Source organism: Scyliorhinus torazame, chromosome 5 (genome assembly GCF_047496885.1).
Source record: "Scyliorhinus torazame isolate Kashiwa2021f chromosome 5, sScyTor2.1, whole genome shotgun sequence".
NCBI classification, from domain to species: domain Eukaryota; kingdom Metazoa; phylum Chordata; class Chondrichthyes; order Carcharhiniformes; family Scyliorhinidae; genus Scyliorhinus; species Scyliorhinus torazame.
In genome coordinates, this window is record NC_092711.1 from 156,049,956 (window position 1) to 156,066,119 (window position 16,164).

General features: G+C 50.1%; 1 protein-coding gene across 1 annotated transcript in view; it reads right to left on the minus strand.

Moving 5' to 3' along the window:
- Positions 1-542: 542 nt before the first annotated feature.
- LOC140417989 (uncharacterized) overlaps positions 543-16,164 on the minus strand; it is a 32,134-nt gene continuing 16,512 nt past the window's right edge. The window contains exons 3-4 of the mRNA XM_072501419.1: positions 14,753-15,367; positions 543-4,897 (exon numbers count right to left, since the gene is read on the minus strand). Of these exons, the coding sequence (XP_072357520.1) occupies positions 3,452-4,897; positions 14,753-15,367 (2,061 nt within the window). The 3' untranslated portion in view covers positions 543-3,451. The remainder of the gene's footprint in view (positions 4,898-14,752; positions 15,368-16,164) is intronic.

Genomic DNA, 16,164 nt, shown 5'->3' on the forward strand with positions numbered 1-16,164 from the left:
AGAACTGGAAAGATATCCGGAGCGGGGAGACCGAGCTTTGCTCTATACAGATTACCTCCTCTACATCTCGGACCTGCAAACCACATGGAAGGAATTAAGGGGCTTTTGAAAGAGTTTGGAACCTTTTTGGGCTACAAACTAAACCCGAGCAAAAGCGGGATCTTCCCGGTGAACCTGCAAGGGGGAGGAGCAGAGCTGGAGTGGCTGCCGATTAAACAGGCCCGGTACAAATTCCACTAGCTGGGGATCCAAATCGCTCATCACTGGACTGGGATGCACAAGTGGAATCTGACCAGCCTGGTGGAGGAAGTATAAAAGGACCTGCAGAAATGGGACACACTCCCACTCACCCTGGGGGGAGGGTGCAGATGATCAAAATGAATGTATTGCCCAGGTTCTTCTTCCTTTTTTTTTAATGAAAACATTTTATTGAAGCATTTGTAATTTTCAGTTTAACATTCTAAACAACCGAGTGGACGGACTCACGCAACAACATCACCATAAAATACCCAACTACCCCCCCCCCCCCCCCCGAGCTCCTAACTACCCATATATTAGATTCCCCGTCCTTATTTTACACTGCCAGGCCTCCCATTCCCCCCCCCCCCTCCTCCGTCTCTTACTGCTGACGGTCAGTTTTCCTTGAAGAAATCGATGAACAGTTGCCACCTCCGAGCGAACCCCTGAATTGAACCTCTCAAGGCGAACTTAATCTTTTCCAGCCTGAGAAACCGTGCCATGTCACTGATCCACACTCCTGACTTTGGAGGCTCCGAGTCCTTCCATCCCAACAAAACCTGACTCTGGGCCACCAGGGAGGCAAAGGCCAAAACGTCGGCTTCTCTTCCCCCCCCACCCCCCAGATCTTCCGATAGCCCAAATATTGCCATTTCTGGACTCGGAGTCACCCTCCCTTCCAGGACCTCTGACATGACGTCCACAAATCCCTGCCAGAATCCTCTCAACTTCGGACATGCCCAGAACATGTGTACGTGGTTCGCCGGGTTACCCCCAAACCGCCTTCACCTATCCTCCACTTCCTCAAAAAACCTACTCATCCGGGCCACAGTCATATGAGCCCCAGGAACCACCTTGAACTGGATCAGGCTAAGCCTGGCACACAACGAGGATGAATTGACTCTCATCAAGGCCCTTTCCCATAGTCCGACTTCCAACACACCTCCCAACTTTTCCTCCCACTTCCTCTTTACCTCCCCGTTTGGGACCCCTTCCCACTCCATCAATTCCTTGTATATTTCCGAGACCCTCCCCTCTCTAACCCCTGTTTTTGACATCACCATATCCTGTCATCCCCTTCGGGGGAGGCGGAGAAAACTTGGGACCTGTCTCTGGAGAAAGTCCCGTACCTGCAGGGAGCGAAACCCGTTCCCACCCGGCAACTAACTCCTCCTCCTCATGTCTCCAGGCTCGGGAAACCCTCCTCAATGAAGAGATCCCCAAATCCCTCGATCCCTGCCCGCTGCCATCTCCTAAAGCCCCCGACCAATCCTCCCAGAATAAAACGGTGATTGTCACAGATCGGTGACCACACCGACACCCCCTCCAGTCTCATGTGCTGCCTCCATTGCCCCCACACTCTCAGGGCTGCCACTACCACTGGGCTTGTGGAGTACCGCGCCGGCGAGAATGGCAGAGGCGCCGTTAGTAAAGCCTCCAAACTCGTACCCTTACAAGATGCTGCCTCCACTCGTTCCCACACCGACCCCCTCCCCCACTACCCACTTCCTAACTGTTATCGGGAGAGAATCTCAAAGAAATCACTCAACGCCCAGGGTTACTGGTTCTCGCACCAAACGGTTCATTTCGCCGGCGGGGAGATGGCGTCTGTTACAGTCCCAGACCACCTCTCCACTGAACAAAGGAAAACATCCATTCTTATATTTTTCAAAACAGCCGCACAGCCCATTCCAGCCGGACCTTGTCCAATAATACTGATTATAGATTACATACATTAGATATATATCCAATTAAATTTGACATTACGCAAAGTGGGTTGGTGTCTTACCAGCCCCTAACTTCATGAAGAAGTCACTCAAAACCAACTTAAAGTTCTGTCTCCTGCCTGCACCTGGAGACCTTGAGCTGGTGAGGATACATTCTGCTCTTTGTCCTGTGGAGCTGTTATCAGTGCTGGTAAAATCCTCCCTAAAAACTCCCATGTATGTTTCACATTCAATTCCTTGATATTAATCATTCCTGCCTCCCTGACTAACTCTGCTGTCTGTAATTAAATGATGTTTGCAAGTAACCCAGCTAATGGTTGTTCAGCAATGTGCCTAGCTCAGCTAACAGCCATTTTGTGTCCTTTCTGATATTAGTAATTCTTAGTGTATAAAATCACAAGCATTTTATCCACTATCTATTCCTACAAATTGCCTCTTGTACAGGCATCTAAGCCAGGGTACCTTTATCTAAAATCTTCTTTCTAAATCGGACTAACCATCGATATGTTGGCCGCCCAGTAATAGTTAATAAAATTCGGAAGGGTCAAGCAAAAGTTTTCCGAGGTCGGAAGGGGAATTCCACAAAACGTGGGAGCCATTCACTTGGTTGTTCCGAGATCTGTTTATAGCCAACAGCTTAGAAGACAAAGAACATTGAAGGCAGTCATGACACAGTAAGGAAGGGGGGGGGGGGGGGAATGAGAGAGGGGCAGGAAGACATGGAACCCAACCATGCCCAACAAAAGAAGCATGGGAAACAAGGGGGGGGGGGGCGCAAGAAAAGAGAAAAAGGGAGGGTGGGCCGGGGCAACAGCCGGAACAAAAATAAACAGTGGGGAACGAAAAACAGGAAACCACAACCACCACTGTGAATAATGCGAGAGAAAAAACAACCATGTCTGTACGTACACACTGATCCTTCTTCTGTATACCACAAAAATCTCAATAGAGAGAGAGCCCCTGGTAAATATGTAATCATTCCTTAAATATTAGCTATTCTACGTCTCCCATCAGTTTCCCAGTCCACCTCCGACAACTTGCCCCTCATACCCTGATGGCGTTCTTCTGTGAGCAGCACCCAGATAAATTAACCGAAAAAAAAACCCATGTAACCATCACGGCCCATCTTCATGGCAATGTGGCATGATTTTGGGGGATCCAAACAGAAATGCAAGCTGAATAACTTCTCTCTTGCGAAACATCCTTTTACTCTGTGATCCTTGTGAAATTTGAAACCAGGTATTCGCAACAAGACAAAGAGCATCAGCCCACTGGAGGCAAAGTCGTGAGACCAGCCAGTCCAGCAGAAAGAAACCCTCCGACCCTCCCCATTGACCAACTGACAGAATGAACAAAATGCTGTTCTGGGTGTAATTGAGAGTAGCAACAATAACAGCAGAATCCAACTCCTGTAATCACTGGTCAACTTATTGGTGTCTCAGCAGATGCAATGAATCATGCTTTCCCTTCCCACAGGTGAATGGCCTCTACCCAATGTGAACTCGCTGGTGACTCTGCAGGTTGGACGACTGAGTGAATCCCTTCCCACACCGAGAGCAGGTGAATGGCCTCTCCCCAGTGTGAATTCGCTGGTGTGTCTGCAGGTTGGATGAATCACTGAATCCCTTCCCACACTGAGAGCAGGTGAACGGCTTCTCCCCAGTGTGAACCCGCTGGTGTCTCTTCAGAATAGATAAGCGAGTGAATCCTTTCTCACACACAGAGCAGGTGAATGGTCTCTCCCCAGTGTGATCTCGCTGGTGTGTCTTAAGACTAGATAAGCGAGTGAATCGCATCCCACACTGAGAGCAGGTGAATGGCTTCTCCCCAGTATGAACCCGCTGGTGTGTCTTCAGGTCAGATAACCGAGTGAATCCTTTCCCACACACAGAGCAGATGAATGGCCTCTCCACTGTGTGATCGTGCTGGTGCGTCTTCAGACTAGATAAGTGAGTGAATCGCGTCCCACACTGAGAGCAGGTGAACGGCTTCTCCCCAGTGTGAACTCGCTGATGTGTCTTCAGGTTAGATAACCGAGTGAATCCTTTCTCACACACAGAGCAGGTGAATGGCCTCTCCCCAGTGTGAACCCGCTGGTGTGTCTTCAGGTTAGATAACCGAGTGAATCCTTTCTCACACACAGAGCAAGTGAATGGCCTCTCCCCAGTGTGATCTCGCTGGTGTGTCTTCAGACTAGATAAGTGAATGAATCGCATCCCACACTGCGAACAGGTGAACGGCCTCTCCCCAGTGTGAACTTGCTGGTGTGTCCGTAGGTGGGTTAACCGATTGAATCCTTTCCCACACTGAGAGCATGTGAATAGCTTCTCCCCAGTGTGAACTCGCTGGTGTTTCCGCAGGTTGGATGAATATCTGAATCCCTTCCCACACTGAGAGCAGGTGAACGGCCTCTCCCCAGTGTGAACTCGCTGGTGTTTCTTCAGGCTGGATAAATGTTTAAATCTTTTCCCACACTGAGAGCAGGTGAATGGCCTCTCCCCAGTGTGAACTCGCTGATGTATCCGCAGCGTGGACAACTGACTGAATCCCTTCCCACACTGAGAGCAGGTGAATGGCCTCTCCCCAGTGTGAACTCGCTGGTGTAACTTCAGGCTGGATAACTGTCTAAATCTCTTCCCACACTGTAAGCAGATGAACAGCTTCTTCCCAGTGTGAACTCGCTGGTGTATCCGCAGGGTGGATAACAGACTGAATCCCTTCCCATACTGAGGGCCGTTCAACGGCCTCTCCCCAGTGTGAACTCGCTGGTGTGACTGCTGGTGGGATAACTGACTGAATCCCTTCCCACACACAGAGCAGGTGAAGGGCCTCTGCCCAGTGTGACTGCGTCGATGAGTTTCCAGTGCAGATGGGACTCTGAATCCCTTCCCACAGTCTCCACATTTCCACGGTTTCTCCATGTTTTGGGTCTCCTAGTGTTTCTCCAGGTCGGACAACCAGTTGAAGCCTCGTCCACACACAGAACACGTGTACGGTCTCTCCCCACTGTGAATGGTGTGTTTTTTTTCTGGCTGTGTAACTGGTTAAAGCTCTTTCCACAGTCAGTGCTCTGGAACACTCTCACTCGGGTCTCTGTGTCTCGGTGCTTTTCCAGCCACACTGATGGTTTAAATGTTTTGATGCCGACAGATTGGGTATACATTAATTCTTCTGGATTCAAAGGCCGATGATATTCAGATGCTAACGAATCAAGTGGCTCTTTCAGATCGAGACGTGACGTTTGAGTCTTCTGTGTGTAATTCCTCCTCTTGTAATATCCTGCAGGAGGAGTTTACAAAGTCAACTCAGTATCGGATAACAATTCAGAATAAACAATTCTAGTTTCTGCATAACATTCTTTCCTCTCTCATTCCCCCATACCTAGTCTCCAGGAAGGAATGGAGTATTGGAGCAGTAAGTATAACAACCGTACCTTGGGATTCACAGCCTAGTCTCCAGGGACGGGACTCGGAGGGGCAGAGAATCTGAGCTAAGAGTATAAAAACCTTTGCACATTCTCCCCCTGTCTGTCTGGGTCTCACCCCCACAACCTAAAAAGATGTGCAGGGTAGGTCAATTGGCCACGCTAAATTGCCCCTTAATTGGGGAAAAAAGAATTGGGTTACTCTAAATATATTTGAAAAAAGATTTAATTATGAGTAATAACCTTAATTTAGTTGGTAGCCTAACTGCGCAAACATTTATCAAATAGTGATCACAACATGATTGAATTCACTGTAGTGTTTGAAAGTGAAAAGCACGTTACAGACAGTAGAATTTTAGAATTGGGTAAGGCTGACTTTAACGGGATGAGACAGAGACTGTCCACGGTAAACTGGGGAGATCGGTTACTGGGTCAAACAACTGAAGATCAGTGGAGAATATTTAAAGAAACATTTAACGAGATAGAGAGCAAGTATATCCCCGAGAGGAAAAGGCTCCGCTTCACAAATAAAAACAGCCACGGACGAATAAGAGGTTAGGGACAGCTTAAAACTAAAAGAAAGGGCGCACAAAAATACAAGACACAGGACAGATCCATTTCAAGTTGACTATGTTGTTAGTCAGTTCCCCAATACTTTGGGGTGTGTGAGCTGCATTGTTATCCTCCTGTTTTTATAGAATCTAACCCTCTTTCCCCACTCACTATGTGAACATGTTGACTGGTTGTTGAATTGCTGACATTTGATCTGGAGGCTGTGCTCCCTCAGATATCCTGTTCCGAATGAATTCTCGATGTCTGGTTGTATTTCTGCGGCAATATCTCTTGTTCTCTGGGCCCATTTCCCGCCAGTTTTTCTGCTGCTTTCATTGTTTGAAAAATGGTGAAAAGAAAAGTAATAAAAATATTTACATTTGCGGGTGTCTGGCGGGAGGTGCGCGGCTTCCCTTCCGACAGGGAGTCAGGGAGCCGCTTCAGCTCTTTCCGTGCAGCCTGGTCAAGCTGCCGAGAGCCTCGGGACTCACTGCTCGGTGTCGCCGGTCGGTGCTGCGGGTCTGACGCGGGGACAACCCAATCAGTGACCTTCCCCTCCCCCGGCCCGGGACTGCGCATGTGCGGGGAAGAAGGGAAGCCGCGTCCGTGGGGCGGAGCGGCCACCCCTGACCTTACTGGTGACATTTGGACCAATAGGAAGTATTGGAGGACCGGAAGGACTCTGGTCCCCCAGCCAATCAGAGCTCCGCTTTGTGTGAACGAAGTTTGAGCTTCACACAGACGGAAACCTCCTCCTGTCTCCAACATCTGGGAGTAAAACACTTTCTTTTCTCCCCCTTTCCATTTCTTTTCTCATTCTGACTTTCAATTGGTCACTTGCAGCAACTGAAGGGAAAGGAAGTGAATACAGGGAGGGTGCAGACTCTGGAAAGCTTGGCCCAGATCTTTCTCTCTCTCTCTGAAAGACATTGACATCCTTTGCTCCCTCAGCTTGACACGGGGAGAACGTGCAGACGCCGCACAGACGGTGGGACCAGGTTTTTGGACTGAACCCCTGGGTGGTTCCGATGTGCTTGGCCCGGCGGTCGCCTGAAGGGTCTCCTGTCCACGACCCACACTTGGGCTGAAGTGTTTTTGTCACAAAGGCCCCTGGGTGAAGGGTGTAGCTCTGCCCGCCTCATCCAGGTAGGTGGTACTCGGGTGAGGCCTAAGGGAATCTGAGGTTGCAGATTCCTTGGTCTCCTGTAGGGTTGCAACACAGGGAAAATGGTGCTGAGGTAGAGGGGCCAATTATCTATCGAATGGTTGAGCAGGCTTGATGGGCCAAATGCAGCTCCTATTTATTCTGTGTTGAAACGCATGATAGCACAGTGATTAGCACTATTGCTTCACAGCTCCAGGGTCCCAGGTTTGATTCCCGGCTTGGGTCACCGTCTGTGCAGAGTCTGCACGTTCTCCCCGTGTCTGCGTTGGTTTCCTCCGGGTGCTCCGGTTTCCTCCCACAAGTCTCCAAAGACTTGCTGTTCGGTGAAATGAAAAATGAAATGAAAATCACTTATTGTCACAAGTAGGCTTCAAATGAAGTTACTGTGAAAAGCCCCTAGTCGCCACATTCCAGCACCTGTTCGGAGAGGCTGGTACAGGAATTGAACCCGTACTGCTGGCCTTGTTGTTTTACAAGCCAGCTTTTTAGCCCTGTGCTAAACCAGTCCCTCAGTGATTTGGACATTCTGAATTTTCCCTCTGTGTACACGAACAGGCGACGGAATGTGGCGATGCGGGGTTTTTCACAGTAACTTCACTGCAATGTTAATGTAAGCCTACTTGTGACAATAAAGATTATTATTATAAAGCAGTGAGCATGGATCTGTCAAACAGCCTGAATCAGCACCTTCAGGAAAATTGAGAGGTTGATATTAAAAACAGCAGAATGAGAATGGAGGGAGAGTGTGTGGGATGGAGATTTACAACTTTTCGGAACATAGGAACTGGAGCAGGCCATTCAGCCCCTGGAGCCTGTCCCGCTATTCAATGAGATTATGGCTTATCTGTGACCTAACTCCATATACCTGCATTTGGCCCATATCCCTTAACCTCTTTGATTTACAAAAATCTATCTATTTCATTTAAAATAAACAATTGATCTAACTTCAACTGCAGTTTGTGGGAGAGAGTTCCAAACTTCTACAACTCTTTGAGTGAAGAAGTTCTTCCTAACATCTCTCTTGAACGGTCCAGCCCTAATTTTATTTTTTAATAAACATTTTATTGAGGTATTTTGGATTGGATTGGATTTGTTTATTGTCACATGTACCGAGGTACAGTGAAAAGTATTTTTCTGCGAGCAGCTCAACAGATCATTAAATACATGGGAAGAAAAGGGAATAAAAGAAAATACATAACAGGGCAACACAACATACACAATGTAACTACATAAGCACTGGCATCGGATGAAGCATACAGGGTGTAGTGTTAATGAGGTCAGTCCATAAGAGGGTCATTTAGGAGTCTGGTGACAGTGGGGAAGAAGCTGTTTTTGAGTCTGTTCGTGCGCATGTAGAAACAATAACAAAATAGAAAAGATACATGAAACCATAAACATCGTGCAAAAACCGTTTACCTTTGGTACAGGTCTCACCCTTATTGACCCCCGACTCTAACCTAACCTACTCTCCCCCCCCCCCCACCCCACCCCCGTCTGCTGACAATTAATTTTCCGCATGGGAGTCGCCGAACGGTTGCCACCTCCGGGTGAACCCGAATAGTGAACCTCTCAAGGCAAACTAAATTTTCTCCATACAGAGAAAGCTAGCCACGTCTGATAACCAGGTCTCCGACTTCGGGGACTCTGGGTCCCCCCATGCCAAAAGTATCCGTCTCCGGGCTACCAGGGAAGCAAAGGTCAGAACATCCGCCTCTCTCTCCTCCTGGATTCCCAGAACTTCCGCCACCCTGAGAATCACCACCTCTGGACCTAGCGCCACCCTTGTTTTTAACACCGTGGACATGATGTACACAAACCCCTGCCAGAATCCCCGAAGCTTTGAACATGTCTAAAACATGTGGACATGGTGCACCTGTCCTCCACCTAAAAGAATCTGATCATCCGGGCCACTGTCATGTGAGCCCGGTGCACAACCTTAAATTGTATCAGGCTGAGCCTGGCACACGTTGCAGACGTGTTGACTCTAAACGCGTCTGCCCATAAACCATCCTCTATCTCACCTCGCAGCTCCTCCTCCCACTTACGCTTCAGCTCGTCGGTCTGCATCTCCTCCGACCCCATAAGCTCCTTATAGATGTCTGAGACGCTCCCCTCCCCTACCCACCCTGGAAATTACCCTGTCCTGAATCCCCCTCAGCGGTAGGAGCGGGTAGGTTGACGCCTGTTTACGAAGGAAGTCCCACACCTGCAGATACCTGAATTTGTTTCCCCTCGCCAGCCCAAACTTTTCCTCCAGCACCCTCATACTCGGGAAACTCCCCTCTATGAACCCATCCCCCATCCTCTCAATCCCCGCTCTCCGCCATACCCGGAACACCCCATCCATACTCACCGGGGCAAACCGGTGGTTAGCACAAATTGGGGCCCAGACCGATGCTCCCATTGCTCCCACATGCCACGTCCACTGGCCCCAAACTCTCAGGGCCGCCACCACCACTGGACTGGAAGAGTACCGTGCCAGCGGGAATGGGAGAGATGCAGTTACCAACGCCCCAGACTGGTGCCCTTACAAGAAGTCGCCTCCTTACGCACCCACGCTGACCCCTCCCCCACCACCCACTTCCTGATCATGGCTATGTTAGCTGCCCAGTAATAATTGCTAAAATTTGGCAGCGCCAGCCCGCCCTCTCCCTGGGTCCGCTCGAGCGTTACCTTCCTTAGCCGTGGGGTCTTGCCCGCCCAGACGAAGCCCGTGATCACCGTGTTGACCCACTTAAAAAAGGAACGCGGAATAAAAATGGGGAGACATTGAAATACAAATAGGAACCTCGGGAGGACCGTCATTTTCACCTATTGCACCCTCCTGGCCAGAGACAACGGGAGCGCGTCCCATCTCCGAAAATCGTCATTCATTTGGTCCACTAGCCGGGCCAGATTCAAGTTATGCAGCCGGTCCCATTCCCGTGCCACTTGGATGCCAGGTACCTAAAACGACTCCCTACCGACCTGATCGGCAGCTCCCCAGTCGCCCCTCCTGTCCCCTCGCCTGAACCACAAACATCTCACTCTTATCCATGTTTAGCTTATACCCCGAAAACCGGCCGAATTCCCCAAAAATCTTCATGATTTCCTCCATCCCCTCTACTGGGTCCGAAACGTTCAGAAGCAGATCATCCGCATAGAGCAAAACCCTGTGCTCCACCCCACCCCCAACCAGTCCAGCTCCTTGAAGCTCTCAGAGCAATTGCCAGTGGCTCTATAGCCAGCAAAAACAGCAGTGGGGAGAGGGGGCATCCCTGTCTCGTCCCCCGGTGCAGTCCAAAATAGTCCGAAGTTGTCTATTCGTCCACACACTTGCCACAGGAGCCTGATACAGTAACCTGACTCAGTCAATAAAGCCCCGCCCAAATCCAAACTGTCCCAGTACCTCCCACAGATAATCCCATTCTACCCCATCAAAAGCCTTTTCTGCATTCATTGCGATCACTACCTCAATCTCCCTACCTTCCGGGGACATCATGATCACATTTAGCAGCCTTCTTACATTGGCCATCAACTGCCTATCCTTAACAAACCCCTTCTGGTCCTCCCCAATAACGTCCGGAACACAATCCTCAATCCTGGAGAACAAGATTTTGGCCAGCAACTTGGCATCCACATTCAGCAGGGAGATCAGCCTGTAGGACCCACACAACTCCGGGTTCTTGTCCCGCTTGAGAATCAGCGAAATCATTACCTGTGACATCGTCGGGCGCAGCACCCCTCTCTCCCTTGCCTCATTGAACATCCGCAACAACACTGGCCCCAATATCCCCGAGAACTTTTTATAGAACTTTACTGGGTACCGGTCCGGACCCGGGACCGTACCCGCCTGCATGGCCTTCAAGCCGTCCACTATCTCTTCCAGCCCAATTGGGGCCCCCAGCCCTTCTACCCGCTCCACGTCCACCATTGGGAAATTCAGCCCCTCCAAGAAGTGCCTCATCCCCTCCGGCCCCGCAGGGGTTTCCGACCTGTACAGCCTGCTGTAAAAATCTCTGAACACCTTATTCACCCCTACCGAATCACCAACCAGGTTCCTATCTCAGTCCTTTACTTTCCCTATCTCCCTAGCTGCCTCCCTCTTCCTAAGCCGCTGTGCGAGCATTCTACTGGCCTTCTCCCCATGTTCATAAATCGCCCCCTTCACCTTTCTCAGCTGCTCCACCTGTGGTCAGCAAACTAAACCCCGCCTGCAACCTCCGTCGTTCCCTTAATAGCCCTGCCTCTGGGGGTCTCCGCATACCTCCTATCAATCTGTAGTATCTCCTTTACCAGTCTGTCCGTCTCTGCCCTGTCAACCTTCTCCCCATGAGCCCGGATCGAGATCGGCTCCCCCCTTACCACCGCCTTCAGTGCTTCCCAAACCACTGCTGCCGAAGTTTCCCCCGTGTCATTGACCTGCAGGTAGTTCTGAATGCATTTCCTCAGCCACTCGCTCACCCCTTCATCTGCCAAAAGTCCCACCTCCAGTGCGGGCGCTGGTTACTGTCTTTGCTAACCTGCAGGTCATCCCAGTGTGGAGCATGGTCTGAGATTGTAGTCGCCGAATACCCCGTGTCCACTACCCCAGTCAGAAAGACCCTGCTCAAAATAAAGAAACCAATCCGGGAATACACTTTATGCACGTGAGAGAAGGAGAACTCCTTCACCCTCGGTTGCCTAAATATCCATGGATCCACCCCGCCCATCAGCTCCATGAACCCTCTTAGTTCCTTTGCCATTGCTGGAACCCTGCCCGTTTTTGAGCTTGACCGGTCTAAGCCAGGGTCCATAACTGTATTGAAGTCCCCTCCCATGACCAACCTGTGCGAGTCCAGGTCCGGTATCTTTCCCAGCATCCTCCTAATAAACTCCACATTGTCCCAATTTGGCGCATATACATTTACTAATACCACCTGCACCCCCTCCAGTTTCCCACTGACCATAATGTACCGACCTCCCACGTCCGAGACTGTTCTACCCGCCTCAAACACCACCTGTTTATTGATCAGGATCGTGACCCCTCTAGTCTTTCAATCTAGTCCCGAGTGAAACACCTGGCTGACCCAGCCATTCCCCAATCTAACCTGGTCCGTTATCTTAAGGTGCGTCTCCTGCAACATTATCACGTCCACCTTCAATCTCCTAAGTTGCGCGAGCACACGTGCCCTTTTAACCGGTCCATTTAACCCTCGAACATTACAGGTGATCAGCCTAGTTGGGGGGCTCATTGCCCCCCACCCTCCGCTGCTCAGCCACCCCCTTTTTTAGGCCCACCTCCAGCCCGTGTTCCGCGCCTCCACCGGTCCGCCCACAGGCAGCCCCCGACCTCCTCTCTGTCCCTCAGCCCAAGTCCCTCCCTTGTCAGCAGAACATTCACCCCCCCCCCAGCAACAACACCCTGTAACCCAACCCCTTTCCTAAACCAAACATATGCACCCCCCCCCACTGCACTTCCGAGAGCTAGCTCACCGAGCTAGCTTGGCGGCCCCCATCCCCGGCGGCAGATAGTCTTCCACCTATTGTTCTCTCCCCGCCCTCCCCTGCACCCCCCCCCCCCTCCTCCCCACTCATACAAACAAACTCCAGCATCAAACAATCCCCACACAATTGCCCAACAGAAAAAACACCAAGATCAAAACGAGCACACCTCCATCCCCCAACAGTGCAAATGAAAACCTTAACTCACTCAGCTCTACTCCTGGTTCCAAATCAATGCAAACGGCACCTCAAACCCATCTTCCATAAAACGCAGAACGAGAAACTTTTTACAAAAACAGAGGAACAAAACAGAGAAACAAAAACATGAACATTGCAGCCAAGTTCAAAAGTTCTCAGTCCTTCGCCAGCCCTTTCTTTCTTGCAAAGTCCAACGTGTCCTCAGGCGACTCGAAGTAAAAGTGTTGATCCTCATGCGTGACCCAGAGACGGGCTGGGTATAACAGTCCAAACTTCACCTTTTTCTTGAAAAGGATCGTCCTGATCTGATTGAAGCCTGCCCTCCTCCTGGCCACCTCCACACTCAGGTCTTGGTAAACCCGCAGGATGCTATTGTCCCATTTATAGCTCCGTGTCTGCTTGGCTCACTGCAGAATATACTCCTTATCCGAGAACCTGTGGAATCTCACCACCATAGCCCTCAGGAGGCCTCCCATCCGCGGCTTCCTCGCGAGTGCTCTGTGAGTCCTAACCACCTCCAAGGGCCGGGAGAATGCCCCATCCCCCAGCAGCTTCTCAAACATGCCTGCGACGTATGTCCCAGCGCCGTTCCTTCAGACCCCTCCGGGAGCCCGACAATTCTTAGGTTCTATTCTCTAGGTCCTCCACCTTCTCTAGAAGCGTCTTATGCTGGTCCCTCAGCATCCCCACCTCCAGCTCCACCGCAGTCTGATGCTCCTCCTGCTCAGCCAGCGCCTTCTCCACCTTCTGGATCGCCCGATCCTGGGCGTCCAATCTGAGCTCCAACCACTCAATCGATGCTTTTATTGGGTCCAAGCAGTCCCGTTTCTGTGTCGCAAAGCCCTCCTGAATGACTTGCCTCAGCTGCTCCATAGACTGCTGGGTCGACAAGCCAGAGGTTCGCCTCTCCGCCATGTTGTCTCCTGTTGCAACTACAGCCCAAGTCTTTTCTGTCTTTTTGTTTCTGCCCTTACGAACACTTCTAGTCCTTTTCTCCATGCACCGAAATGGGAATTCAGTAGAGAATTGCCACAAACATCCGTTCTACAATTCAACTCCGTTAAAAAATAGTGGGAAAAGGTCCAAAAGTCCGACCAGAGCGGGAGCCACCAAATGTGCGACTTACTCCTTCATAGCCGCCACCGGAAGTCCTCCGGGGCGAGAACTGGCCACACACCAGGCCGGGGGTTGCAATATAACTTGGGGGCTCAGGTCCCTGATCTTTGGAATGGCAGACGGCGATGATTGGGTTACAGTATAAATTAAAAAGACACACCAGGTTTGTAGTGGTATAAGGACGGCTCTGGAGGCTGCTGAGAGTTTTTTCAGGCGGATGACCTGTCTTTGGTTTCTTGAAAAGGGTTTCAAAACGGCAAACTGGTGAATTGGCAGGTGAATGAAATTAGAGGTGCCAGCTAAAGCTAGGAAGGCAGAGATATGTGATGTATTGGTTGAATATGTGGGTCTGTTAGAAACACAGGAGAGCCCACATGGTTCTGAGACTCAGAGGGATCTGGGTGTCCAAGAGCATGAATCACAAATGGCGAGTATACAGGTGCAGCAAGTAATTAGGAAAGCTAATAGAATGTTATTGTTTATTGTGAGGGGAATTGAATACAAAAGTAGGGAGGTTATGCTTCAATTATACAGTGATGTGGAGGTGCTGGCGTTGGACTGGGGTGAGCACAGTAAGAAGTCTGTAAGAATGTCAATTATACAGGACATTGGTGAGACCACATCTGGAGCACTGTGTACAGTATTGCTCATTTACCATCAGACCAGCAGAACAAAACCCTCCGACCCTCCCCATTGATGAACTGTCAGAATGAACAAAATGCCATCCTGGATGTAATTGAAGCAGAAACAATAACAGCAAAATCCAACCCCTTGTAATCACTTGTGAACTTGGTGTCTCAGCAGGCGCCATGAATCATGGATTCCCTTCCCAGACTGGGAGCAGGTGAAGGTCCTCTACTCAGTGTGAACTCGCTGGTGTGACTGCAGGCTGGATAACTGAGCGAATTCCTTCTCACACTGAGAGCAGCTGAACGGCCTCTCCCCAGTGTGAACTCGCTGATGTTTCCGCAGGTTGGATAACTGAGTGAATCCTTTCCCACACTGAGAGCAGGTGAACGGCCTTGCCCCAGTGTGAACTCGCTGATGTTTCCGCAGGTTAGATAACTGAGCAAATTCCTTCTCACACTGAGAGCAGCTGAACGGCCTCTCCCCAGTGTGAACTCGCTGGTGACTTCGCAGGATGGATAAATTAGTGAATCCCTTATCACACTGAGAGCAGATGAATGGCCTCTCCCCAGTGTGAACACGCTGGTGTGTCTGCAGGGTGCATAACACAGTGAATCCCTTCCCACACACAGAGCAGGTGAATGGCCTCTCCCCAGTGTGAACTCGCTGGTGTGTCTGCAGGGTGTATAATTGAGTGAATCCCTTCCCACACACAGAGCAGGTGAATGGCCTCTCCCCAGTGTGACTGCGTCGATGAACGTCCAGCTGAGATGGGACTCTGAATCCCTTCCCACAGTCCCCACATTTCCATGGTTTCTCCATGTTTTGGGTCTCCTCGTGTCTCTCCAGGTTTGACGATCAGTTGAAGCCTCGTCCACACACAGAACACGTGTACGGACTCTCCCCGCTGTGAATGGAGTGATGTTTTTTCAGGCTGTGTAACTGGTTAAAGCTCTTTCCACAGTCAGTGCTCTGGAACACTCTCACTCGGGTGTGTGTGTCTCGGTGCTTTTCCAGTCACACTGATGTTTAAAATGTTTTAACGCTGACAGAACAGACAAACATTTCTCCTTCTAGATTCAAAGTCCGGTGATATTCAGTTCCAAGGAATTGAAAGACTCAGTCAGATTGAGACGTGACGTTTGAGATTTCTGTCTGTAATTCCTCCTCATCTAATATCCTGTAAAAACAATTTACAAAATACATCACTGTCAGTACAGGATAGAAATTCAGAACAGACAATTCTAGTTCCTCTGGAACATTCTTTCCACTCATTCCCCAAATGCTGTAAATCTCCATCCCACTCTCCCTCCATTCTCACTCTGCTGTATTTAATATTCACCCTCACAATTCTCCTGAAGGTGCTGATTCAGACTGATTGGCAGATCCATGCTAACTGCTTCCTGTCCTGGAAACAGAGACCATTACAAATAGGAGCTGCAGTTGGCCATTCGGCCCATCGAGCCTGCTCGTCTATTCTGTGGGATCATTGGTCGATCTATGTCAGCGACATTCTCCGTGTTATTGACCAGAGGCTGAGTGAGCTGACTCAATATCTGTGAGCTCATGAGGCCGAGCTGTAAAACACCATGAAGAGGCTCAATGATCCGGAGGAGAGAATCCTGAACGTTGAGCCTCGGCGGAGGCAAGAATTC